The 27,596-nt window shown below is 54.9% G+C and overlaps 1 protein-coding gene across 3 annotated transcripts; it reads left to right on the top strand.

Annotated features, from left to right (window-relative positions):
* The first annotated feature begins 758 nt into the window (after nt 1–758).
* NECTIN2 (nectin cell adhesion molecule 2) lies at nt 759–26,843 on the top strand. Of its 3 annotated transcripts, none has more exons than XM_077848761.1 (9): nt 760–1,068; nt 11,118–11,513; nt 14,094–14,390; nt 15,163–15,280; nt 15,683–15,831; nt 22,363–22,516; nt 25,402–25,465; nt 25,605–25,691; nt 26,351–26,843. In XM_077848761.1, exons 1-9 carry the CDS (start codon nt 972–974, stop codon nt 26,612–26,614), a joined length of 1,626 nt encoding a protein of 541 aa, XP_077704887.1. In that variant the 5' UTR covers nt 760–971; the 3' UTR covers nt 26,615–26,843. The 3 variants fall into 3 exon arrangements, with proteins under 3 accessions (XP_077704909.1, XP_077704887.1, XP_077704898.1); XM_077848772.1 differs by lacking the exon at nt 760–1,068 and adding an exon at nt 5,258–5,327; XM_077848783.1 differs by lacking the exons at nt 22,363–22,516; nt 25,402–25,465; nt 25,605–25,691; nt 26,351–26,843 and adding an exon at nt 19,309–20,038 and having other exon boundaries at nt 759–1,068.
* Nucleotides 26,844–27,596: the final 753 nt, after the last annotated feature.

Below are 27,596 nucleotides of genomic sequence, written 5' to 3'. Positions count from 1 at the left end.
ATAAAGGGACGAAGTCAGAGATCATGAGAGAGACAGAGACATCTGGGCAGGAACGAGGCAGCGACGCCCCGAGTCCGAGGCAGAGATTGGAATGAGGCAGGATTAGCCGAGAGCACCCAGATGTGACACAGGCCCTGGGCCAGGGGGCGGGAACCAGGAAAGCCTCGTGGCGGGGATCGGGGTGGGGGCAGGTGGTCTCAGCCTGGGGGCGGGGCTCCAAGGGGGGCGGGCCTAGGGGCACCCACGTGCCTCACGAAGGTGTGACGACGAGGCCTCAGCTAATGCTGAAGGGGCGGGGCTAGAACTTCGCGCGGGGCCGAGACCGGGCTGCACGGAGTTCCCGGGAAGAGGCTGGACCGCGGCCGGGAGAGCGGGGGGCGGGGCCTCGGGGGCGGGGCCTCGGGGGCGGAGACCCCGGGAGCCCCGGGGAGGGCGTGGCGGAACGGCGCCGAGCCAGCCAGGGACGGGGGGCGGGGCGCGGGAGGCCGCCCGGAGGGCCGAGGGGGCGGGGCTGGAGCGCCGGGAGAGGCGGAGATAGGATCCTAGGGGAGGGGCGACGTCGAATCCCGGGGAGCGGCAGGTGTAGCACCCTGGGAGGGGGCGGCGGCAGAGCGCGGGGCGGGGCGGGGCGGGGCGGGAGTAGAGTCTGGGGAGGTCCAGCGTGGAATCTCAGAGGGGGCGGGACAGGCGTGAGCCAGTGGGGCCGAAGCCCAAGGTCGGCTCCGCGGGGGGGGAGGGAAGGGGTGGGTCCTGTGACGTCACCGAGTCCGAGCTGCCGGAGAGAAGCCTGGGGCCGGGGGCGCCGAGCGGGGAGAGCCCGGCCCCGAGAGCAGAGAGCCGCGAGAGTAGAGCGGGCGGGAAGCGGCCGGGAGCCGGAGCCCCTCAGGCACCTGCTCGACCGCCCAGCGATCGGCGCTCACGGAGTGGCCCGCAGGCCCCCGCCCGGGCCCAGTCCCTCCCGGGGCCCCCCCATGGCCCGGGCCGCAGCCCTCCCGCCGTCGAGATCGTCGCCGCCGCTGCCGCTCTTGCCGCCGCTGCTGCTGCTGCTGCTGCTGCTCCGGGAAACCGGTGAGAAACCGGTTGGGCAGCCGCCCACCGCCCGCGCGGACCCCATCCCCTCCCACCTTCCGAGCGTCTTCCCCGCTCCACTCCCAGTTCACGGGCCCCCTCTCTCGAGCCCTCTTCCAGGCTGGCCCCTACCGACTCCGACCGGTTTCTCTCTGCAAGCCTCGCCCCCCATCACCCTCCTTTATTTCAACTCCCCAGCCTACGCCGGACTTCTCGCCGCCCCCTCCCCCTTCCTCAGATTCTAACACCCGAAGGGTTAAATCCCAGTCTCGCGACCCCTCCCCACCTCGCAGCACGCCGTCAGCCGGATCTGGGGTGTAGTCTCCGCTTACCCCCTCAGGCATGTGGGGAATTCCTGCCCGCCCTCCCCCAGCGGGAGGGTCGCGGCGTGGAGGCAGGACCATCCCCATCCTCCTCCTCCCAGGGTTGGGCGTCTCCGGCCTTGCGAGAATTGAGGGCAGGGGGCCAGGTGCCCAGGTCCTCTAGAAGGGGGCCGGGAGCTCGGACTTTGGGTCCCTTGGAGGGCGACCTGGGGAAGGGCCTGACGACTCCAACCCTGGGCCTCGGGGAGCTGAAGGCTCTGACTCTTGGGACCCAGAAAACAAGGGGCTGGGGCCTGGCTCCTGGGCCCCGGAGAAATTAGGACCTGGGGGGCTCTGTCTTCTGTGTCCCAGGCGGAATGAAGGCTAGGGTCCTGGTCAGATCGGGGGGGCAGGCAGGGCTCAAACTTGGTTCCAGATTGTGAGCGGGGGCCTCTGTCTCCTGGGTCCCGGGTAAAGTCGGGGGGCCGGTGGACGTCGGATTTAATTGTGAGCATTGAAATGTCTCCTGAAATCCAGATATGAATGTGGGCGGGGGACCCCGTTCCTGGCTACTAGACGTAATCAAGGGCCACAGGCTCTATGTGGAAGCTGGAGCTCGGTCAGGGGTGTCCCAGGCGGAAAGAAAGGCCGGGTCCCGCAGGCTGGGACCTTTCCCTTGCCCTGTGAGCCATTGGCTGGGACGTCCCTGGGGAAGTTTACCGGTTTCGCTTTAGCTGAACCCGGGCGGGAGGGGCGGGCGCTCTCCAGGCTCCCGGTTCCGGACTCCCGGGTTTCGGGACCTTATCTTTCTTCTGGTCGCGACCTAACCTTCGGAGCCGCCGCGGGGAGGGGCGGAGGGAGGGGGTGGGCGCGCGGAGCCACCGCCCTAATCCCCCGCTTCTCCCTCTGCTCAGCCCACCAACCCCCTCCCGTTCCCCTCAGACCCCTTGAGGGAGGGCGCAGCTCTCAGGGGAGGGAGGGGCTGGGAGGAAACAGGTAAAGGAGGCTCCGGCCCCGCCCCTTGCAGGTGACCGGGCTGTTTATTCCCAACTCTGGATATTGGAGTTTCCCAAGGGTTTGCCCAGAAAGTGTAGGCGGGGGCCTGGGAGCGTGGGGGGGAGGGGGCCGGGGGGAACTCTGGTTACCCCTTGACTTCATTTTCCCCAGCATGTCTGAGTTGTATCCCAGCCTTCATCCAGAGCTGCCTTTCCCTTGGTGTCAGAGATAGGGAGATGAGGTCAGAACCTGCCACTTCTGGAGGAATGCCGAGAACCCACCTGACCTTGAGCCAGGCTTTGACGTGGATGCAAGATCTCGTGCGGGATTGTAGATCTCCCTGGGAGACCCATCCTGTTCCTGTTCCCATTTTTCAGATGGTGACACAGAGGCTTCAAAAGGGCAAGCCTCTTTCCCAGGGTCCGCAGCCAGTCCCCAGGAAGCCGGACTGCAGACTTCAGAGCCTTTCTTGGCTCTGCTCCACCGGGTGCTCGGAGCCTCCATTTCCTCCTTTGTAAAAAAAAAAAAAAAAAAAAAGGAGATAGTAACCCCTTCCCTGCAGGGCCATTGAGAGGATTCAGAGGTCCTGCTGATCCCGTGTGAAAGCTCTTAGCACCTGGGGGAGGGGGGCCTTCCCCCTTCCTGACCTCTCTTCCTTGAGCCTACACTCCCTGCTTTTCTCTCTGCCTCCCTCCCTTCCCCCCTCTCTCTCTCTCTCTCTGTCTCTCCCCTCCTCATTTCTCACCTCTCTCTCTGCTCCTCTGGCTCTCTCGGCTCTCACAGAGCTCTTCCCCGCTTTCCTTTCCATCCTTCTCTCTTTACCTGTCTCTAGCTCCTCTGCTTTCCCCCTCCTTGGCCTCTGTGGATGGAGGGGGCACCACCTGGGCCTCCAGCTGGGTCCTCCCCAGCTTTCACTGCTTATCCTTGTCAGCCCTGCGGCCCCACAGTAGTGGAGGGGGATGGGAGGAGAGGGGATGGCGGGCCTGCTGTCTCTTCTTGTTAGAGCAGGGGGACTGGACAGCAAAGTGGGGGTGGGTCTGCTCACAGGCAGGGAGGAGGGGTGGGGGGGAAGGGAATGCGCGGAGAGGATAGAGATACAGAGATGGGGACAGAAGCCGATGGAGCGTGCATCTGAAACAAATTTAGGGATGAGGTCAGAGACAAACAGGAGAATGGAACCGGGAGATGGGGAGAAGGAATTACAGCCCACAGGGGTGGGATAGAGAAAGGGAGGGGGAGGGAGCTGGACAGAGACACCAGGATCAGGGCAAGAACAGCCTAAGGAGAGAGACCTAGAGGTTTGGTGACCTGCTGGGGATCCCAGCTGTCAGTGATGGAGATGCCACGACCCAGGGAGGTCAGGGCACAGGCGAGCCTCAAGGCCAGCGGTGTGTGGGGGCCACAGGGAGTGGTGGACGTAGGAGGGACAGGGAGTCAGGCATGCGGACCAGCTCCTCCGCCCCGCCAGGGATGCTGTTACATTTTTAATGTCCCAACGATGCTGAGAAATGGAGCAGGAGGGGGAGGAGGAGAGAGACCCAGCGAGATGGCCCCGGCATAGGGAAAGGGTGTTAGAGAGTGAAGAGATGGGCAGAGATGGGGAGACCTAGGAAGTAGGGAGGTACCGGGGTCAGAGACCCTGAGAGATGTACCTCCGGAAACCTCGAGAGATTAGAGACCCCAGGAGTCCATGCAGGGAGCCGGATTCCGGAGATGAGGAGACCCAGACCAGAAAGCCTGGGCTCTCAGGTGTCAGACATGAGGAAAGAGGATACGAGAACAGCTAAGGATGTGGGCGATCTTCTTGGGCTGGTGAAAATGTTGAGATGGGCTGCAGAGTGACGGAGACCCCAGCCTGTGAACATGCTGCCACTGAATATGTAGCATATGAATATACTAACACCGCTGAACTCTGCCTCGAACGGGCAGATTGGGTGGTATGGAAATTATGTCTCAGTAAACCTGTTGGAGAGAATATGAGAGACACAGAGAGACCAGAGACCCCAGGAGTCAGACAAGTAGGGACAGATTTAGGGCCCAGGAACCAGATGCAGAGAGAGACACAAGAGATCAAAGCCATGACCTACAAGAGCCTGTGGCCAGAGTCTCGTGGCCAGAAACATTTTGGGGTACATGTTGACTGGGCAGAGGTGCTTCTTTCTGTCTGAGGGGCTCAGCCAGGAAGAGCAGTCCTAGAGATTCACCCCCAGAAATAATAGACCCCACAGGGGAGGTCTTCAGGGTGGTTGAGCCCCTGCAGAAAGGCAGGGAAATCTTAGCCTGGGAGGGAGTGATAACCACTGAGAGATGATGTGGAGGCAGGGAGGCAGGTGCAGAAATCCTGGGCACAGCCAGAGAGCCCCATATCCTGGATGCTGCTGCTGCTCAACCCCCCCCCCCCCAACCAAAACCGGCTCCCGGATGTCCGCTGTGGGGGTGGGCACTGTGATTAATGCAATTAATTAATTAGCAAGGTGGCTGAGGCAGCAGCTGAAGCCAGTGCCCAGAGCACGCTGGCCTTCAAGGGCCTGCTGGAGTCCTGCCGCGCCCTACAGGGCAAGTCACAGTGTTTATGGGTCAGGAGGAGGTGAGCCAAGCCCTGGGGAGCCAGCCAGGCAGGAGCCCAAGCCCCCAGCCCCCTACTCCTCCGGGATGCCGTAAGTCCCTATGCACACTCTGTGCCTTGATCAATCCTTCTGCAGATCTCAGGGTCTCAGGCTCTGTGTCTCTGTCCCTCACAGTTTCCTCCTGGGCTCGCACAGTACCTAGGGGCTGCCACCACTCTGCTACCAGAAAGCCTTCAGGCCCAGGCCACAGGGAGAGGAAGCGTGTCTGGGGACCCAGCTGATTCCTCATTGAAGCTGTCGCCAGTCTGGCTTGCTGATGAGGGAAGCGGAGGGAGGTCCATGTTCACAGGGCCATGCTCTCCCCCACTGCGATGCCAGCTACATCCCAGCCAAGGTCAGGGCACCGGCACCCGCCCAGCAGCATGCTGGTCACTAGGATTCTAATTCCAGGCCAGCCATCCTCCTGGCTTCAATTCCCTACACCTAGCACCTAGAACATCTAGGCATTGGCCCACCCCTGTGCCCCTAACTCCCATAGCCTGTCAGCCTTGTGTCCCAACCTTCCCACCTTTATTTATTCATGAGAGACACAGAGAGAGAGAAAGAGAGAGGCAGAAACATAGGCAGAGGAAGAAGCCGACTCCACGCAGGGAGCCCGATGTGGGACTCGATCCCAGGACCCCAGGATCATGCCCTGAGCCAAAGGCAGACACTTAACCACTGAGCCACCCAGACGTCCCTCCTTCCAACCTTCTGAACTTGTTTCCAATCTGGCTCATCCTTCCTCCTAGTCCCAACTCCCGTGTCCCTGCCCCATCCCATTCTAAGGGCTCTTTGAGAAGCACACACCTCAAGGTACCTGGGTAGAAGAAGCAGCAGCAGCACACACCCAACCGTGTTCTTGGGTGTAACTCTCCCTGCTTCCCAGTGACCTCAGGAAAAAGCCCAAACTCATAATTTAGCCTCAGCCTGTGTAATCTGGCACACCACTGATACCCCACCTTCATCTCATTCATTCATTCATTCATTCATTCATTCATCATATTTATGGAGCTCCTACTGTGTGCCAGGCACCATTCTCAACTCCGGAGCTACATTAGTGAACAAAGACCTCTAGCCCTGGGCCCTGATGTTCTCGTGGGGAAGACATGTCAGGTGCCTTGAGAAAAATGAAGCAGGGCCAAGGGGGTTTTTGTGATCATCATTATGGTGCTCAGCTGAGCAAAGACCTGAAGGCAGTGAGGGGGGAGCTGTGGGGACAAGTGGGGTAAAGCACTTTAGGGTGAGGGAACAACAGGTGCAAAGGCCCTGAGGTGGAGCTTGCCTGACATGTTTGAGGAGTAGTGGGGGGGCTGGTGTGGCTGAAGCAGGGTGAACCCAGGGGACAGGGTGGGAGGTGAGGATGTGCAAAGACCATGCAGGGCCTTGTGGACCAGTAAAAAGGTTTGAGTTTCTTTCCTGAGTGAGGGGAGCCCCTGGATGCTATGGATCTTCAAGCCATAGAATTTGTTTTTTTAAATCATCCTACTCATTTTTTTTTTTTTTTGAAGATTTATTTCATTTTTGAGAGAGAGAGCACAAGCAGGGTGAGCTGCAGGCAGAGGGAGAGGGAGAAGCAGGTTCCCTGCTGAGCAGAGAGCCTGACATTGGGCTCCATCCCAGGACCCCAGGATCATGACTTGAGCCAAAGGCAGATGCTTGACCGACTAAACCACGCAGGCGCCCCAAGCCAGAGGATTTTAGAACCTCCTTCATTCAGCGAATATTGAGCATCCACTAGGAGCCAGTGTCTGTTGTAGATACTGAGGACATAGCTTGTGAGCCTAACTGGGCAAAGAATCTCCGCCCCGGTGAAGCTCTAGGGAGTCGTGAAAATCCAGGGTGAAGATGAGAAGTGCTCTGCAGAGGAGATGGGGAGCAGGGGGAGGGGCGCGGGGCCCTCTGGGGCAGAATGTTGGGGATGGAAGGTCTGCCTGAGGAGCCTACCCCACAAGAAGCTAAGAGTGAGTTTTTTTAATCCTCTGAAGTGGGCAGTGCTGAGACACTACCCTAGATCTGGGAGGACCACCTCCCTCAGAAGATACAGGCAACATGCGATCATAAGGACTCCCTTAGAATGAGAAATCTGAGTCCTATGGGACCCAAGTGTGGGCGTGGGGGTGGGGTTCTCTGGACCTGAGCTCAGTTTCCCTTGAAAAGGAATTAAGTCTCCTTCGGAGCCCTCCCAGCCTGCCTCGGTAGGGTCAGGCCTCGGTTCTGGGTTCTTCCCCCACACCCCATCCCCTTCAGTCTTCCTGGCATCCTTGATGATGCCAATTGGTGTGACATTTGTCTCCCCACCACACTGTCAACTCTTGAAGAACAAGAACCTGCCTTGTCCTGTCACTCCTGCAGCACCCATACCCAGCACAGAACCAGATGTTAATTTGGTGGTGATTTTTTTTTTTAAGATTTATTTATTTATCTGAGATGGGGGCAGAGAGAGCACATGCATGAGCAGTGGAAGGGGCAGAGGGAAAACTCTCAAGCCATTTCCTTGCTGAGGGTTTAGGGCTGAGCCCACCTGGGGCTCAGCCTCATGACTCTAAGATCATGACCTGAGTCAAAATCAAGTTGGATGTTTAAACTGATGAGCCACACAGGTGCACCCACTTGGTGGTATTTATTGAGCGCCTACTACATGCCAGGCCCTGGCAGAGGCTGTGGGGATACAACAGGGAACAAGACCGGCACCTCTTCCCCAGGGGCTGACTCTCCAGCCCCCAGCACCTCTTTGCTGAGTTGCTATTGCATGGACTTGCATGGGATGGGAGCCAATTCCGGTTCGTCCCCAGCAGCCCCCAACACTAAATCCCTTCCAGTTCTAAGGCCCCCTCAAGGGGTCAGCCTCCTGCCCTGCACTCAGTGGCTCCCTCTCACCTCAAAGGAGAGGGCCTAACTCCTTGGCCCCAGCCTCCTTGGCTCTCTCAGAGCTCCCGAGGTCGGATGGTTTTTCCTGACAGAGTGCCCGTCCCCCCTCACCCAGCTAGAACGGGGCAGAGCCTTTGGGAACACTTGTCCCACACTCAGTGCCTTTGGAGGCCAGGTGGGTGAGGGGTGCTGGCACCCGAAGGAAGAAGCAGCCTTTCCTCGGCTCTGCCCAAGTAGTGACCCACCTTCCCTCCCCCCCAGGAGCCCCATATCCTGATTTTTGTCTGGATTTTGACATTTAATCACCAGACCCTTTGGCCCGCTAGTAGATGATTCTAGTTCATGTTTGAAACAATGCTGTGTGGGCCAAAAGTAAATACAAGTGAAGCCAGACTTGGCCTACAGCGGGCGGCTGACGGCCTCTGTTTGACTCACCCGTGCCAGGCCCTGCAGAGCACTGATGGAAACAGATCGTTGCCTGGGATCGTCACAGGGGACCCTGTGGGAGGGTAGCTTGAACATCCTCATTCTATAGATGGAGGAATTTAGGCTCAGAAATATGGTCGCCCCCCTGGAAAGGGACTGAGCCAGCAGGAAATCCCTGGGCAGCCTGCTTAGGGGTCCCCCACTCTAGTGTGGCCTGTCCAAAGGGGGAATGCCCCTTTCCCAAAATGTTGCTCTTGGACTATTTGGGGATACACATGCAGATTCCATGAGATGATATATCTATTATGCAGTGGTCTTTTTTTTTCTTTTTTAAGATTTTACTTATTTATTTGTGAAAGAGAGAGAGAGGGGCAGAGACACAGGCAGAGGGAGAGGAAGGCTTCTTGCAGGGAGCCCAATGTGGGACTCAATCCCAGGACTGTGGGATTCCAGGATCATGCCCTGAGCAGAAGGCAGATGCTCAACCGCTGAGCCACCCAGGCACCCCTCTATTACACAGTGGTCTTGACGGTTGGCTTCTTTCCAGAAGTATTTGGGACTGGCCCTGCTTGTGGGACTACCTTCTTCCAGGGGGACTCTCTCATTAGGGTCTCTTGTTTACATTGCCTGGGTTTCTGTTTGAGGCCAGTGGCTGCACATGCTTCCCACCCCCCTTCTTGGTCGAAGATGGCGGGGCAGCCATTGCCTCTCCTGAGACAGGTCTTGTGTCCTTGGCCTTGCCTCAAGGCTGAGTGTCAAGGGCCACTTGTAATTACTTACCTGGCCCGTGTTTATTTGACAAACATCTCCTGTTTCCTGTGGCCCTGTGCTAAGTGTTCCACAAATATTCTTTAATCTTTATAACAACCCCTAGGAGGTAGGCCCTATGATTATCCTCATTTTACAGCTGAGGAAACCAAGGCACAGAGAGGTGAAATGACTTGCCCAAAGTCACATAGGCAGCGCGTGGCAGAGCCAGGATTTGAACCCAGGCAACCTACCCTCAATGACCAGGCCGTCCTGCCTTGCACAACAGAGTGATATTCCCCTTTATCCTGGTATTTATTAAAAGTGAGAGGGGTACATGGGTGGCTCAGTGGTTGAGTGTCTGCCTTCGGCTCAGGTTGTGATCCTGGGGTCCTGGGATTGAGTCCCACATGATGCTCCCTATAGGGAGCTTGCTTTTCCCTCTGTCTGTGTCTCTGTCTCTTTCTGTGTCTCTCACGAATAAATAAAATCTTAAAAAAAAAAAAAAGTGAGAAAAGAAGGGGCACCTGGATGTCTCAGTCAGTTAAGCGTCCAACTCTTGGTTTTGGCTCAGGTCCTGATCTCAGGGTTGTGGGATCGAGCCCTGTGTCAGCCTCTGTGCTCAGTGTGGAGTCTGCTTGAGATTCTCTGCCCCTCTCCATCCCCCTCTGCCCTTCCTCTTGCTCTCAGATGCTTTCTTTCTCTCATAAATAAATCATGTTCTTTTAAACAAGGTGAGAAAAAACAGATAAGTGAGAAAGAATGGGAACAACCCCAGTGTCCCAACTGATGAGCAGATCAATGGAACATGTTGCATCCAGACAGTGGAATATTATTTGGCCATAAAAAAGAACAAAGCACTGACACATGCTATAATACGGATAAACCTTGAAAACATGATGTTAAGTGAAGGAAGCTAGTCATAGAGGCCACATAGTGTATGATTCCATTTATATGAAAAGTCTAGGGGCCCCCTGGCTGACTCAGTTCATTGGGCGTCTGCCTTCGGTTCCAATGGTGATCCCAGGATGCTAGGATCGAGCCCCGCATCAGGCTCCCTGCTCAGTGGGGAGCTGCTTTTCCCTCTCCTGCTACTCATGTTCTCTCTCTGTCAGGGAAATAAAGCTTAAAGGGGGGGGGGGGGGGACACCTGGGTGGCTCAGTGGTTGAACGTCTGCTTCAGCTCAGGTCATGATCCCAGGGTCCTTGGATCGAGTCCCACATTGGGCTCCCCGTGGGAAGCCTGCTTCTCCCTCTGCCCATGTCTCTGCCTCTCTGTGTCTCTCACGAATACGTAAATAAAATCTTTAAAAAAAAAAAAAAAAAGGATGGGCCAAGAGGGCTATAGGTTTTCTAGAAAGGTGAGAGAAAGTATATATAATTCAATGCAGAAAAAAGTGAAGGTTGTCCTTTAAAAATTTAGGAATTTATTTTGTGAGAGGCTTCTTTTTTATTGATTTATTTTTGAAGGAGATTCTTTTTTTTCTTCAAACATATGTTTAAGATTTTATTTAAAAAAAAAAGATTTTATTTATTTATTTATTCATGAGACACACAGAGACATAAGCAGAGGGAGAAGCAGGCTCCCCGCGACCAAGCCAAAGGCAGATATGCTCAGCCATTGAGCCACCCAGGTGCCCCTCTTTACACATTTTACAATGGAAATTTTCAAACATAGAGATAGGGGTCAGTTGGAAGACCAGCTCAGGAGCCTCCCTCCCCTCCTCCCGCTAGACTTGACAGTGGGCTACATTTTGTCACATTGTCTTCATGGCTTTCTCTATAGCTTGTCTTGGTTTTGCTGACCCATTTGGGAGTTGCAAACATGACCGTTCAACCCTGTATCTCCTAAGAAACAGGAATGCTGCATGGCTACAATTTAATCGCCATGCTTAATAGTAATGAAAATTCCAAAATTGCACATAATCTAGTCCAGACTTCTGTATCCCTAGTTTTCCTCAAAATCTGTTTTCTGGATGGCCTTTTTGGAATTAGGACCTCACGAAGGCTTCTGTGTGGCATTTCAGGCCCCGCCTGGCCTGGAGGTGTCCGGGTCCTTCCCCCACCTACCTATCTCTCTCTCTCTCTCCTTTCTCTCCAGGAGCCCAGGATGTGCAAGTTCGAGTCCCATCCGAGGTGCGGGGCTACCTGGGGGGCACCGTGCAGTTGCCGTGCCACCTGCTGCCTACAGGACCTGAAGTCCGAGTCTCACAGGTGACGTGGCTGCACGTGGATGCAACTGGAGCCAGCAGGAGTGTGGCCGCCTTCCACCCTTCGTATGGTCCCAGCTTCCGCAGCCCACAGCCTGGCAAAGAACGGCTGTCCTTTGTCACCGCTGGGCAGAGCACCGGGACCAGGCAGGGCACAGAGATGGAGCTGCGAGATGCCACCCTGGCCCTCCAGGGACTGACAGTGGAGGATGAGGGCAACTATACCTGCGAGTTTGCCACCTTCCCCAGTGGCACCAGTCGGGGGGTGACCTGGCTCAGAGCCATAGGTGAGCAGGGCAGGGTGGGAGAGGCGCGATGAGGGAAAGCCCCCCTTGTGGATCTGTTTCTCTCTCTGCTTCAGCTGTAGTATTGACTTTCCCTGTGGTCTTCAGTCAATTAGCAAATATCCATGAAGCACCTACTGCATGGCTGATGCTGTTCTGCACGTGGAGGCTATGACAGGCTGCAAGGCATTCAAAAATTGATATTGAGCACCTTCTATGTGCCAGGCACTCTTCTAGGCTCTAGGAATAAAGCAGTGAGTAAGACAGAGCTCCCTGCCCTACTGGGGCTTACCCTTCAATAAAGGGGTGCCGGAGCACAAATAGCATCAGTAAGAAAAATAGGAGTGGGTCAAGTGGTTATGGGTGCTATGGATGCCGGAGGGGGGCAGGTTACAGTTTTGGGGGGCAGGGAGGCCTGGTGAAATCCGAACAAAAGCTAGAAGGAGATGAGGGAGCCCTGTAGGGCTATCTAAGGGAAGAGAATTCTAGGTAGAGGAAACAGCAAATGCCAAGGCCCTGAGGCAGGGTGCATTTGAGGAAGAGCAAGGAAGTCAGTGTGGCCAGAGGCTTGTGAATAAAGGGAAAGTAGGAGGAGACAAGGTCAAGAAGATGATGGGGGACACAGGTCGCAGGCAACCTCACGGACCACATGAAGACTTCGGCTTTTGCCCTGAAAGAACAAGAACTCTAGGAAGTTCTGAGCGGAGGACAGGTGTGATCTGGCTTTGATTTTCACAGGCTCCTTCTGGCTGCATGTTGGGAACAAGGGTGGAAGCCCAGGGACTACAGGGTGAGAGGTCATGGCAACTAGAGCAAGGGGAGGCGATTGGGGTAGCAAGAAGCGGTAGGATTTTGGAAATATGTTAGAGATAACGCCGGGAATAATCAAATTAGTAAACAAAGGGAACACCAGGATGTTGTGATACTGAGAGTAAGGGACCCGGGGGTCCCCTTTAGACAGACTGGTCAGGGAAAGCCTCTTAGTCAAGTCCTGAAGTATAAGGAGTCACTCTCGGACATATGCCCTCAAGCAGAGGAATGGGTGCACACATAGAGGGAACAGCAAATGGAAGAGTCAGGATGCGGGAGCGAGCTTGTCATGTTCCAGGAACGGAAAGGAGACTGGTGGCCAGGGCTTGAGTGGCCCTCAAAGGGACAGGAAAACCAACAGGGCCAGATTGCATGGGCCTCCTGGGCAGAGAGGCGAGGTGGCTGGACTTCATCGAAGGCAGATGCAGTGGGGATGGGGAGGACCCGTGTGGGATAAAACCTGGCTCCAGCAGGAGGGTGGGTGACCAGCACAGCCGCTTGACACAATGGGGAAGACTTAGGGAGGGCTTTTTTTTTTTTTTCCTGGATGATGCTATTTCTTGCTAAATCTTGGGCATTTGCCTGGGGTCCCAGCTTCTGGGACCCAGAAGCCACATCACTCTGGACACAATTTTCCTTCTCTCAGCCCCAGAGGGTGTGAAAGTCTACCTTTTCTAAGGGAAAAGGCTTCCTTTTTTTTTTTAAAGGAGCCTGAGACCACAGTTGTTTTGCATAATTCAGAGCAGATATTCACTGCACTACCCCTCACAAAGGTATGCAGAAAGCAGCTGTTTCACACCAGGGGAACTCCTGGGGCAGGAACACAGAACAGCCAAACCTTAGCTTTCAAGGAGGAGCAGGCGACGTGAATGCCCCTAAACGGAGAGCCAGATGTCAGGGAAGTTCCCTTGTGGAAGTGAAGCCCGGATCTGGAGGAGGAGAAAGAGCAAGCCAAGGAGAAGGGAGGCCAGAGCATTCCAGGCACATGGTCACCAAGATCTTGCAGTGGGTGGGAGCAGGGGCCCAAGGGGGCATGGGGCGGGTGCCTGGAGCCATCAGAGGACAGATGGCCAGGTGACCAGAGAGGATGTGAGGAGGAACATGATGAGCTCAGGAGAAACCCAGAGAGGTCCCCAAGGCAGCCAGAGCTTTGAGGCAGAACCCGACACAGTCCAGCTATAACTGCGGATTATTCCTCCTGGACATTTTACTATTGTTTCCCACCCAATGTCTTTCCATGTTTTCCAGGAAGATGGGTGAAAAGGGCAAAAAATTTCCAGCTTTGGGAATCTCCACAACCTTTATCCCACTTCCGGCACCACAATCTAGTGGTGATTACAGGAAAGAAGTGGAAGGCCTTCTGAGCTGGACCTTTGAACCCCATTATTCTGCTTTGGCTTTTTGGAAAAAAAAAAAAATCTCAGCCTCTTCCAGGCTTTTGGACACTGTTTCTGCTTTTGTGACAGAGCGGGACAGAATAATATGGCACCCACTTAGCCACAGGGAGTGCCAGGTCCCGTCCAAAGGGCTTTATATACCAATTTGTTTAATCTGCCTGACAAACCCTCGGGGGTGGGCATTTTAATTCTCCCCACTTTATAAAAGGGGAAACTGAGCTGAGAAATGGCTTGCCCAAAGCCATACAGCTGCTAAGAAGCAGAATGGGATCTGAGCCCGGGCTGTCGGGGCTTTAACTGCTCACTTCCATGGGTGAGGTGTCCGTCGAAGGGTCGCAGGTGAGGAGTGACGTACCCCTTTTGTTGCTCTCCCCAGCACAGCCCCAGAATCACGCCGAAACACAGGAGGTCACGCTCAGCCTGGACCCTGTGCCCGTGGCTCGCTGCGTCTCCGAGGGGGGCCGCCCTCCCGCCCGAATCTCCTGGTTCTCGCCCCTGGACGGGGAGGCCAAAGAGAGCCAGATATCAGGGCCTGTGCCTGGCACGGTCACTGTCACCAGCCGATTCACCTTGGTGCCCTTGAGCCGAGTAGATGGGGTCAAGGTCACCTGCAAAGTGGAGCACGAGAGCTTTGAGGAGCCCATCCTACTGCCTGTTACCCTCTCCGTGCGCTGTGAGTGTATCAGGATGCGACCACATCCCCAGTGTTGTCTACACTGGCTTCTCTAGGGCACTGTCTACACTACGCTTGCGTGTTGTCTGCATTAGCCAAATTCTGCACCGCCTTCCTGCCTATTGTCTATACTGGCTTCCCTGGGCAGCATCTACACCCTGCCCTCTCATTGCCTACGCTGGCTTTGCTAGGCTCCCTCCTTCCTGCCAGGCGGTGGTGAGCTGGGATGGGTTTGCAAGGACCAATTTTAGACATCTTGTCCCGATCCCACATTCAGCGAAGTGACATTGACAGCTTGAAATCGACCATTGGGGAGTATTTACAGCAAGGAAATTGGCAAACACCCAAAAACTGCCTATATCGACACCCCCAGTATTACCCCGAGAGGCTCCCCCGCCGCTCTCCCTGTGGACCCTGCCAGAGAGTAACTTGACCAGCTCTTCTTCACCCTGTCCAAACACAGCCTAGCCCCCAACTCAGCACTTTCTACACTAGCTCCCCAGGCAGTGCCTTTGGTTAAACCAATTCCCTCTGCGGCTCCCTCAGACACTGCCTGCATTGAACAATAACCCCTCAAAATCATCCAGGCAGCATGCCTGGACAGTGTCTGTGCTCACCCCTGCAGAAGTAGCTCGAACTGATTTCTGCCAGGTTCCATGGGTCTGCTTCCTGTCAACCCACCTCATTTCTTTAGGATTCTCATGTCTCTGCTGATGTATCAGCCCTTCTGGGACTCTCCCTGTCTCTAAGCTCGTTCCCCCATTTCCCCCAGACCCTCCTGAGGTCTCCATCTCTGGCTATGATGACAACTGGTACCTTGGCCGCAGTGAGGCCATACTGAGCTGCGATGTCCGCAGCAAACCAGAGCCCACAGGCTATGACTGGAGCACGTGAGTCTTGGGTGGACCTGGACTCCCAGGTCTGAGGAAGGAGGGGGCTGGGGGCTGGAGACCTGGGTCTGAGGGAGGAGGGGCTGAGGACCTGGACATCTGGGTCTGAGGAAGGAGGTGCTGGGGGCCTGGACCCTTGGTTCTGAGGGAGGAGGGGCTGGGGGCCTGGACTCCTGGGTCTGAGGGAGGAGGGGCTGGGGGCCTGGACCCCTGGGTCTGAGGGAGTTGCAGCAGGGACCTGAATCCATGAGTCCTCCAGAAGGAAAGAGCTGGCAATATAAGGTCTTGAGCATTGAGTTTTATGTCCCTGGAGCTTGGACTGTGATGGCTGTGTCATGAATGACTAGGCCTGTGTCCCCTACGGACCCTGATGCGTCCCCCCTATGGACCCTCCCCTTCCAGGACAGCAGGCGTCTTCCCAGCTTCAGCAGTCGCCCAGGGCCCCCAGCTGATCATCCACTCGGTGGACAGACTGGTCAACACCACGTTCATCTGCACGGTCACCAACGCTGTGGGCACGGGGCGTGCTGAGCAGGTGGTCCTCGTTCGAGGTGAGCGGGTCTTGGAGATTGGGTCAGCTCCCCAAGCGTTCCTCCCTTCTGGGTTCTGGGGCTGTGTTGGGGGAGGCTGTGCCGCCGGCCTGGGGAGGGGTTCAGACCCGCCTCTCCGATGAGAAAGGAGGTCAGCGTGGTTTTTCTCTCCTGCCTCCTGTGGGATCTGGATTGGGATGACAGGGTAGGCCTGGGCAGAAGAACCAGGAGGATGAGGCCTCTGCTGAGGGCTTTCTAGAAACTAGAGGCCTGGAAAGGGTGTCCAGGAAGAGACCCAGGAACAGTGCCCCAGGCTCCAGTTGGAGAGACCCATCAGGCAGCTAGACAGACACAAAACACATTTGCATACTGATTTCTTACAGTGAGTGCTGGTCAAGTAACGTTAGGAAATTGTTTTCAGTGTGTGTTGGAACACATTTGTGTTCTTAGAGGGGGTATTTTGGAAATGGCGGCTGAGGTGTCGATGTGCCAAAAGTTCTCTGAGTCTCCCTGATAGGAACTCAAACCCAAATAGGCCCCAAGACAGAAGAGGAAAAAAACTAGGCCTGTGGCACCGGCTGATGGAAATAGGGTCGAAATCCCACAACTGTACACCCATGCACCTAGAGGGAGGCAAGGAATGTTACAAGGCCATGTGCCCCGATTCACAGACACGTGGACCCCAGGGCAGGAGACAGAGTCCCTTCCATGTCACAGCCAGCGTGACCCACATCTGCAGAGACATATTCTGTGCTTTGAGATGGCATTGAAATCAAAAACTCACCCCTAACAACCCATGCACTCAGACCCACTGTCACCAAGACACGGCCCCCAAGAGGACAGGGACACATGCTGGACAAAGCCAGGTGACACCTGTCCAGAGAGACAGTTGGCCTGCCCTCAGCAAGGCTGACACACTCAGGTGCCAAACACACACCTCTGGAGGGAGACACCAGCATGCAGACAGGCCGACAGCGGGGAGACCCCAGACACCAACGCTGCCACACGCAGAAACCGTCAACTCACGCACAGATGCTGAGAAAGAATTACTCAAGGACATTCTCAGAAGTGCACGCCCTCCGAAACTCTCCAGAAACCCAGTTTCTTTCAACATATCGTCATCTGACAAATATTTGTCGAGGGTTCCTCTTTGCCAAGCACTCTGTCCTCGATGTTAGGGATACAATGGTGCACAGAGACACAGTCCCTGCCCTCGAAGACACACCCAGAGGATGGTCAGCTCCACCCACCCCAGCAGGACGCCCAACTGGAAATACATCCCCTGAACCTCTACCCCAGATACACACCCAGCAAACTCGTCTCCCCGTCCATGCTTGGTCAGGAGGCACCTGCGACGGGTGGAGCCCGCAGAACACAGATGCCGTCATACCTGAGGTTCATCAGGGGAACACATGACCGCAAAACCATGGACACCCCCTAAAACCCCTTAAAACACACAGAAATCCCAGGGATATCCCCCATCCGGAAACCTCCCCGCTCCAGAGAGGAACACACCAGCTTCAAAGTTAAGCCCTCCATCAATATTCGCCCTGTAAGATACATATTCAGTGTCAGGAATTGGGGTGTGGTGGGGGGCAGAGGGGAGTAGTGCACACAGGGTCACACCCCTGATTGAGAGACTCAGCTCACTGAAAAGGCCCCCTCCTCCCAAACTCCCCCAAAGGTAGCCACAGAGTCACATCTGGGCAACGGCACACACCTCCAGAGGGACACCAAGAGAAGGGGGCCTGTGCTCTGAGGACCCTAGACACCCAGTGAGGGAGGTGGGTGCCCCCGCAGAGCCTCCCCCAGACACAAGACTCACATGTCTTGAGTCACGTCCCAGGGGTCTCTGAGACACGTCACGTTCCCACATGCACCCAAGACATAGCCCAGACATGCGGTCATAGACCAGTGGTTTGAGGTTCACATTAGTGCAAACCATAGGTATACAGATGGTGCCACAGGCTAGACATCGCCTCAGGGAGACTGGAGAACTTTTCACCCACAGGCTCCTGAACACACCCACCGTCTCTAAAATAACCACCTCCAGAAACACAGATAAACATTCCGACATGTGCTGCAACAGGTTCCCAGATGTTCTTGCTGGGATTCACAGTAAGAAAACTTTTTCACGCCCCTAACCAGGTGTATGGACATAGATGTATATTCCAGGAAAAAAAAATGTTCCACAAAATAGCACTTATCCTTCATCCTTGAGATACGCTTTTTCTGTTCTTTATTTTTTAATTTTTTTATTTTTACTGCTCCTTGTGAATCACTAAATTGATTTGAGAGCCCATGGGGTCGTGGCTCTATTTGCAAAAAAGCGCTTAAAAGAAGCGCCTGGAGATGCAGGTGTCCTCAGGAGTCCCTCCCAAATACAGGGTGTGGGGAGGAAGGGTTTAGGTGTAAATGGATCCCCTTCTCCCCATCAGGGCTCGCATGCAGGGGTGGGGGAAGGGCATGTATAAAACGGTTCCAGGTTCCACCTGCATCGATGTCTAGTCCTGGTGTGGGGCCCAGACTGCTCCCCCTCCTTCATCTCTCCAGCCCCTTGCATCCTTAGCACCCCCTGACTTCCTTCTCCATCTCCCCCAGACCCCTCCCCTCCCAGCTGCTGGGCCACTGCCAGGAGCACTAGCAGAGGTCGGGCAGTGGGCTTCAGGAGCCCCATTTTCCATGCTGGGGACATGGCCCAGACAGGGGAGGCAGGCCACCTCACCTGGCCCAGGTGCTCCCAGCCACTCCCAAGGCGGGAGGAGGATACCTTCCTCCCCCATCACCCTTCCCCCCTTCTCTCAAGCCTGGAGCACTTTGGAATCTGACAATCTTAAGCCCAAATCCAGCTGCCTCTTCCTGGGCAAGACTCCATCCATGACTCTAACCTCAGAGCTTTTGCGAAGATTCCCCCCCCCCCCCACCGCCCGGCACATCCCGAGTGGGTCACAAACTCAGATGCCTCCAGGGTCCTGGCAAGTGACCAGGTGACCAGGTGTGGAACCCTGTTCCACCCCAAGCAGCCAGCCTATACCCAGCTACTGCCTATTGCCAGGTGGGAGATGAGAGATTGGTGTTGCCTAATCCGAGTTTCTTTTTCCCAAAAAGAAGTCTGGGGTGGTTTTGTGAGCTTTTTGTTTTGTGTTTGTTGTTGTGGGGGGTTTTGTTTTGTTTTGTTTTGTTTTGTTTTTTGGTGAAATTGCCTGGCTTTTGAAATGTTAGCAAGTTTGATTTTTGAAAAACCCCGTGCAGGTCTAAGGAAGCACATCTGGGGGCCACCAGTTGGCAACGCCAACACCCCCTGAGCCCCATACAAAGTGCCCAGTGTGTAGCGCAGAGCAAATGGGTTCTCCCTCCCCTCCCCCTCCTCTACCTTCTGCCCAGAGTCACCTCCCCTGTTTTCCCATCACTACCCCTGTTGTGTCCTATGTATCCCCCCAGATGTGTCCTCTTGACCTCGTGTCTCCCTTTCTCTCACCCCTCCTTCTCTCTCCTCAGACACACCCCGGGCCTCGCCCCGAGACGTGGGTCCAGTGGTGTGGGGGGCCGTGGGGGGGACACTGCTGGTGCTGCTGCTTCTTGCTGGGGGGTCCTTGGCCTTCATCTTGCTGAGGGTGAGGAGGAAAAGGAAGAGCCCTGGAGGAGGAGGAGGAGGAGGAGGAGGAGGAGGAGGAGGAGGAGGAGACAACAGTGGAGGAGGATCCTACGATCCAAAAACTCAGGTGTTTGGGAATGGGGGCCCAGTCTTCTGGACACCAACCGCCCCTGGTCCCCTGAAGCCAGACGGCAAGGATGAGGAAGATGAAGAGGAAGAGGAGGAGAAGGCAGAGGAAGGTCTCATGTTGCCTCCACCCAAGGCTCTCGAGGACGACATGGAGTCCCAGCTGGATGGCTCCCTCATTTCACGGCGGGCGATTTATGTGTGACCCCGAGATAGACAGAGACAGAAACAGAGCCAGCCACGCCAGCCAAGGGTTCCAGACTGGTTGGACTCGTTTTTCTGGACGACACTGGAGCTCAAATGCTACCTCCCACTTCCCTGGAATTGGGAGGGAGCTGGAATCACACACACTGGACTTCTGTCTCCAGGGCTGCATGGGGAAGGGGAGGCCCCAGGGGAGCTCGGTAATGGGGACCCGGAGAGGACCCCCCAGAGAACTGGTTTTTGGCTCTGGCCTGCCCCAACCCCATGACACTCAGGAGTTAATAAACGCCTTGGAGGAAAACATCGGGGGTGTCTTGTAATACATCAGACCCCCTCACTGGGGGGCGGGACAGGGACTGCTAGGTCCCAGGGGGTGGGAGCCTGATGGGGGCTAGACTTGGGAGGCTGGGGCTGTGGGGGGTAGGTAGGGGGATCTGACTACTTGGATCATTCAAGGACATACTGCATGCCTGAGACCCCTGAGGCCAGTGCCCCCAGGAGGTGGGTGGCTGGCTTCTGGGCTTAGAGGCTGGGAAGCTTGGACTTGGGGGGGCGGGGGACCGAGGCTACCTTTCCATGTGGAATAACCAGACTGGTGAGAGCGCAGAGCTCCCCAGAATGGAACAGAGAACCGGAACTCCTGGGCCCTTTTGGGGAGGGGGCGAAGCTCAAACTTGACCTTCTGAGGTTGCTGAGGATCTTGGGAGGGAGGGAGGGAGGGAGGGAGGCCACCCTCTGTGTTCTCTTGGGGGGGGGGGAGCTGAAGATACAGGGCGGGTGGAGGTATTAAGGAACCAGAAAAGTCTCACCTGGATGACAGTGGGCAGTGGCCTTACTCAGTCTCCTTCCTCTTTCCTTGCCCTGGTCCCAAGCGGGTTTTCAGTGATGCAAAGGGAGGGGCTGCAGCTCTGTATCCCCCTCCTCCCTGGCCTCTACTATTTTTTTTTTAAGATTTTATTTATTTACTCAGACACACAGAGAGAGGCAGAGACAGGCAGAGGGAGAAGAGGCTCCCTGCAGGAAGCCTGATGTGGACCCGATCTGGGGACTCCAGGAACATGCCCTGGGCTAAAGGCAGGGGCTAAACTGCTGAGCCACCCAAGCGTCCCTCCCTGGCCCCTAACTAATTAGGAAATCTCCGAAACCCAGGCCCAGGAATATGGTGGGGGGTAGGTTGGGAGGGGCAGGGTTCCGTGCCAGTCACCTCTGCTGTCCTGCGCCCACCGTGGCCACCTCTCTAAGACGCAGGTGGAGCTGCCTCTGCTCCAGCAGCTGCTGCGGGGCACCGAGAGGGTGTGCCCCGAATGCCCCCCCTGAGCAGCCAGGTGAGGCTTGGGGAGTGCATTTCCCACCAGTATCGACTTCCACTTACTCTGCCAGGGACTCGGAGGTGACTCAGACAGATGTAGCCCCGTCCCCCTCTGGGCATGCAGTCAACAAAAACAAGAATAACAGTACTTTCAGGATGGCTAGGTGTGGACGGAGTCGGCAGCAGCTACTGTTATTCCCCCAACCCTGGAGCCTTCCCGAGGATGCCAGGCTGTGGAGCAGGAAGTTCTGGAAACCAGGGACGCAGACATTATTCCTCTGGGCAACTTTATCTCCCCATATGAGCAATGGGGCCAACGGAGGGTGGAACCTGTGGGTGGGGCTTTTGCACACGTGTGGTTTCCTCTGGTTGTTTATTGTCTTGTCACCCCCTTGGGTCCCCCATCCCTCCTCCCCAAAATGGGAAGGAAGCACCAGCAGGCGGGGGGTGGGGGGTGGAATTTTGACAGTCTGGCATAGGGTAGGTCCTTGAGCACCCACGCTGGGCGCCCCCCTCCACATCTGGCAAACAGCGACCATGTGCCAGACCCTGCCCCTTGGAGCTCGCAGTGTAGTGTGGAAATTGGCAAGTAGACAGGTGACCTCAGGGAGTGAGAAGGGCTACAACCGAGAGGCCCAGGGGGCCGTAGCTTCTCTCAATTCCTTTTCCTGTTAGGTTGGACGAGCTACATCCTCTGCCCAGGATGACTCCATTCCCTGTAATGCGTGAAGGGTTCTGATCCCGATTCCAGAATATCCACGGTTCTGTGCCTCTTAGCTCTGCCCCGTCACCTCCCTCCCCTCCCCATCCCCCACCCCTGTTTTCCCTTCTTCTCTGGCCACATGGTCTCCTTGCTGTTCCTTCAAAGTAACACAAGGCTTCCTCCTCAGGGCTTTTGCACTGGCTGTTCCCTCTGCCTGGAATGCTCTCATTTCCTCATGGCTTACCCCCTACAGCTTCTTCAGGTCTTTGCTCAAATGTCACGTCATAGTAAGTCTCTCTCTGATGACCCTTGGGGTCCCTGGCTCTCTCATTTCCTTGCTACCCTCCCCACGCTGTTTTAACCCTCTATCCCTACTGCCACCTGGTACATTAGCTATTGTATTCACATCTGTGCTGCTGTTCTCCTTGCCCGGCTAGGACAGGTGTTCCATGGCAGTGGGGACTTCTGTATGTTTCGTTAACCACCGGCACCGAACAAATGCTCAGTAAGGACTAGGGAGAGGAGGTAGGCAGGTGGGAGATGGCTTAGGGAGGAGGGCGCCTGGGTAAGGAGCTTCCTCCTGGAGACCCCCTTACATTGTCCCTCTTCTTGCAGAGACCCCCAACACAGCAGGAGCAGGAGCCACGGGTGGCATCATTGGAGGCATCATCGCTGCCATCATTGCTACCGCTGTGGTCGCCACAGGGATCCTCATCTGTCGGCAGCAGCGGAAAGAGCAGAGGCTTCAGGGGGCAGAGGAGGAGGATGAGTGAGTGATGGGTCCCGAGGAGTGGGTGGAGGAGGAGTCCCAGAATTGGGGAGCTCAAGGGGTGGGAGAAACGGGGGGGAGGGGCCCGACCCTAAATAACTATGACTTAAATGGGGTGGAGAGGAGAGTTTATTTCTGTCTCCTGTAAAGTGCGGGTATGATAGTGATGCTCTGTGAAGCCATCAGAGCCCAGGCTCCTGCTACCTTGTTGCTCAACTTTCACTTCTCTCAAATTCCAAGATGGCTCCCCACTCTTCTAGCACTGTCTACCTCCTTGACCACCAGATACATCCGTTATGGCCTCAAAGCCCCCATTCCTGCCATGGGGAGAGGGGAGAGACAAATATAGGGCAGTGAGCTGCCCTGAAAAGGAACCCATAACTTCCCTTTACTTCGCATTGGCCAGAACCTGGTCACATGGTGCACCAACTACAGGGAAAGCTGGGAAATGTAGTCTTTAGTCTGGGCAGCCACATACCCAGCTAAAATCTCACATGAGAAAGAAGGAAGGGGGGGTGGGGTGAGCACTAGCCAGACTTATCTGTGTAGAGCACTTGTTCAATGCCAGGCTTGTTGAAATGCATTTTACATGTATGACCTTGATGAAGCCATCCATTCATTGATACAAGGAGTATTTAGAAAATACTAAGAGGGCGCCCAGGTGGCTCAAATGGTTGAGCTTCTGCTTTAGGTTCAGGTTGTGATCTCTGGGCTCTAGGATGGAGCCCTGGATCTGGCTCCCTTCTCAGTGAGGAGTCTGCTTCTCCCTTTCCCTCTCCCTCTGCCTCTCCTCTGACTCTTGCTCTCTCTCTCTCAAATGAATAAATAAAATCTTTAAAAAAAAGAAAAGAAAAGAAAAGAAAGAAAGAGCGAGCCATTTATGGCCAGGCACTAGATGTTAGGAATACAATGACGAGACAAACATTTTTAAAGTGTTTGTACACATAAATACATCATAGAAAGACCTAGTGATACCCATTTCATCAAAGAGGAAACAGGTTCAGAGAGCTGAAATCACTTGCTGAAATTCATCCATCAAGTGAGCATTTTGGCAACGTGTGTGTGTGTGTGTGTGTGTGTGTGTGTGGAGGGGGCATGGATAGGTAGGGACATTTGTTAAAAATGCAGATTCCTGAGCTTACACCAAACCTACTGAATCAGAACTTTTACAAGACATGCTTGGGGGCAGCCCAGGTGGCTCAGCGGTTTAGCGCCACCTTCAGTCCAGGGTGTGATCCTGGAGACCCCGGATCTAATCCCATGTCAGACTCCCTGCATGGAGCCTGCTTCTCCCTCTGCCTCTTTCTCTCTCTGTGTCTCTCATGAGTAAATAAATAAAAAAAGACATGCTTGGAATCTGTACTTCTAATAAGCTCACTGAGTTACTCTGATGCACAAGGAACTTTCTGACCCACTGTCTTAAACATCTAGTCAATTTATTTATTTTTTACTTTTTAAAAAATATTTTTTAAAGATTTATTTATTTATTTACTCATGAGAGACACAGAAAGAGAGAGGCAGAGACACAGAAAGATGGAGAAGCAGGCTCCCCACAGGGAGCCCGATGCGGGACTTGATCCGTCGACCCGGGATCACGCCCTGAGCCCAAGGCACATGCCCAACTGCTGAGCCACCTAGGCATCCCACATCTAATCAATTTAAACCAACAACTTGCTGTCACTCTCTCCTATGCCCAGCCCAGTGCTGAGAGCTAGTGGTGCCTGAGATGGCCCTGGCCCTGCCCTCCTGGGGCTCACAGTCTGGAGGATATAGACCCATCCCTAGATAATGGCAGTCCAGTTGGCCAAGGATGGGCTAGAAAAGCTGATGTAGCTGTGAGAGGGCAGAGGAGGCCTGGAGGGTCAAGTGGGGCTTTCTGGGAGAGGCAACATCTGAGCTGGTGATTGGAGGCATAGCAAACACTCATCGTGATATATACGGGATGCTCTGGTCTGTGGGTATGTATAACAAGAGAATTTTAACATAGTTTGGAGGCCAGGAAAGCATTAACATAGTTTGGAGGCCAGGAAAGCATTTCCTTTATTCATTCTATTTCTTTTTTTTTTTTTTTACAAAGATTTATTTATTTGAGAGAGAGAGAGAGAGAGAGAGCACGTGCGCACTAGTGGGAGTGGCAAAGGGAGAAAGAAAATCCCAAGCAGACTCCACACGAGCGTGGAGCCCCACATGAGGCTCAATCCCATGATCCCGAGATCACTGCCGGAGCCAAAACCAAGAGTCAGACGCTCAACCAACAGCACCACCCAGACGCCCGCCCCTTGTTCATTTTTTAAACAAATACTTGCTGACTCCCGCGTAGTGAGTCCTGAAAACACTGTTGAGGACACAGATCTCATTTTTTCCCCTCACATTGCTCACCACATGTGATAGTTATTGAACTGATATCAGAAATAATGTTTCTTTTTTTTTTTTAAGATTTTATTTATTCATGAGAGAGAGAGGCAGAGAGAGGCAGAGACACAGGCAGAGGGAGAAGCAGGCTCCATGCAGGGAGCTTGACGTGGGACTCAATCCCGGGTCTCCAGGATCAGGCCCTGGGCTGAAGGCGACGCTAAACCGCTGAGCCACCCAGGCTGCCCAGAAATAATGTTTCAAATATAAACTCAGTAAGGGTCTGAGAGGGAAGAACAGTTAGATATAAGCAGATATCAGGAATCCCTAAACCTCCTGGAGAATCAGGGAGGCTTCCTGGAAGAGAAATTCATGGGATGAATAGGAGTTAGTTGTGCAAGGGGGCATGGCTGGGGGTTGGGGGGGGGCAGTGGAAAGGGAAATCAGGCAGAAGGAAGAGCATGTGCAGTGGTCCTGGGCTAGGAGGGTTTCTCCAGTCTGAGCCTCCACCTGACCTACCTCCTACCCAACAGTCTGGAGGGGCCTCCCTCATACAAGCCACCAGCCCCCAAGGCGAAGCTGGAGGAGCCAGAGATGGTAAGCACTTCCCCTGGAGCCCGGGCTGCCCCCACCTACACACCCACCTTTCCCCACTGAGGCTGGGGCTAGGAGGGGGGGACTCTCGGGGAGAGGCCAACTGTGAGAGGGTCCTGACCTGCCTCTTCCTTCCCTGTAGCCCTCTCAGCTCTTCACTCTTGGGCCCTCAGAGCACAGCCCACTCAAGACCCCCTACTTTGATGCTGGCATCCCGTGTGCTGAGCAGGTAGGAGCTCAGAGGAGGGTAGGGGTGGGTTTGGGGTTTGGGTTTAAGGGTCAGGGATCAGCTCTAGACATAAAAGGTCAAACCCTAAAGGTCACAACTCCAAGTCAACGCTGTATCTCTGATCAGAGGGGAGAACATCAAGATGTATTTAGGATTCAGTAGGGGGAGATCGTGGTTGAGAAAGTCCAAGGACATATGGTTAGAGTTTACAGTCACTTAGTGAAGATGGGTTAAACATCTACATCTGCCAGATACCCTGCCTGGAGCTGAGACAAAACCAACTGTCATTCCCCTCAGTGGTCTATTGGATGTCAGGGGTCAGATATTGAAGTTAAGACAAATCAAGGTTCATGGAGCTCTTTAGGGCTTAAAGTTAAGTAGTTGGAAGTCAAGATTGAAGCCAGAGGTGGATGGAGAAAGGCTTGTGGTCAGGGATCAAAAGACAAAGGAGAGGCCCAGGACTGGCAGGCTCTGGGCTTAGAGTTGGGGACAAGCCGTATGATTGCTCCAGTGTAATTTCCACCCAGGCCAACAAGGGATGAGGTCAGGTCTGGTTGGCATAAGGAGATGATCAAGATGTGGGGATCAAGGGGGCAGACCGGGATTCTGTATCGTGCACAGGAGATGACCTTGGGCTCTTTTTCCTTTCCTGTCCCTAGGATATGCCTCGATATCATGAGTTGCCCACCCTGGAAGAGCGGTCAGGGCCTCTGCTCCTGGGGGCCACAGGCCTCGGGCCCCCCATGCTGGTGTCTCCGGGGCCACCTGCCATGGAAGGGGTTTCCCTAGACTTGGAAGATGAGGAGGAGGAGGAAGACTATATAGATAAGATCAGCCCCATCTATGATGCCCTGTCCTACTCCAGCCCCTCTGATTCCTACCAGAGCAAAGGCTTTGTCATGTCCCGAGCCATGTATGTGTGAGCTGCGATGGCTCTAGCCTCTCAGCTCTCACTTTTTGATCCTTCAACTCTCTGCCAGGGATCTAGTGCCCCCTGACCTCTGGCCAGGCCACCGTCAGTTAACAGACAAAAAAAAAAAACAACAAAATGTGTCTCATCTGTGACTTCTACCTTGGTGACTCCACTATGACCTCTAATCCATGATCTCTGACCCAGAGAAACCAGCCATGACAACAGAAACCTGATAACCATATCTCACGTGAGGGTGGAGTATGTTCCTGCACAACATCTGATCCAAGGATTCCTAAAGATCTGTGATCTTTAGATCATACCTCTCATGTGCCGTCATCTCCGGACTCCCCCCAAATCCCCCCAAAGACCCCAAACCTCCAAGTTGTCCTCAGGCAGTAAAATCTCAATAGTTCTGCTGGGGTAGGTGTTGGGGGTACCCTGCTGCTCAGACCTGAGCCCTCCAGGCAGCAGAGCCCCCTCCTCACCCTGTCTGTTCCCCAAAGGCAAGAGGGAAGGCATACCCCAGCCTGAGGCAGAGCTTCCCCATCTTCTCCCTCCTGCAGGCAGGAGTCTCAGGGTCCAGACCCTTCCCTGAGCCCCCACTACCCCAATTCCTGTCTACAGGGAATTAAGCCCTAGCCCAGGATGAGAAGGGGTAAGCCTCATGCAGTATGCCTTGCCGGCCCCAGCCCTGGAGGAAGAATTTGCTGTTACTTTGAAGACTACTGAGTCCTTTTACTCCTGCCCTGTGGGATGCAACCCAAACATCTCGCGGAGGGGGGGGGGGGGGTTGGAGGCTGGGGACACAATACTCTTTTGTAATATAGCATTTCCTACAAAATACTGAGTTTATACTTTGACCGGATGTCAACTTGTGTCTTCTGTGGGATGTGAAGGGGGTGGGGGTGGGGACACGATGGGAGACCAATCGGGCGTCTGGAGCTGTAGGAAATCGGCAGGCTAGAAGCCAAGGTGGGTTACTGGCAAAAAGC

Source organism: Canis aureus, chromosome 1 (genome assembly GCF_053574225.1).
Source record: "Canis aureus isolate CA01 chromosome 1, VMU_Caureus_v.1.0, whole genome shotgun sequence".
Lineage (NCBI taxonomy): Eukaryota > Metazoa > Chordata > Mammalia > Carnivora > Canidae > Canis > Canis aureus.
The sequence above is the reverse complement of the archived record's forward strand: the minus strand, read 5'-3'. Positions and strand labels throughout refer to the sequence as shown.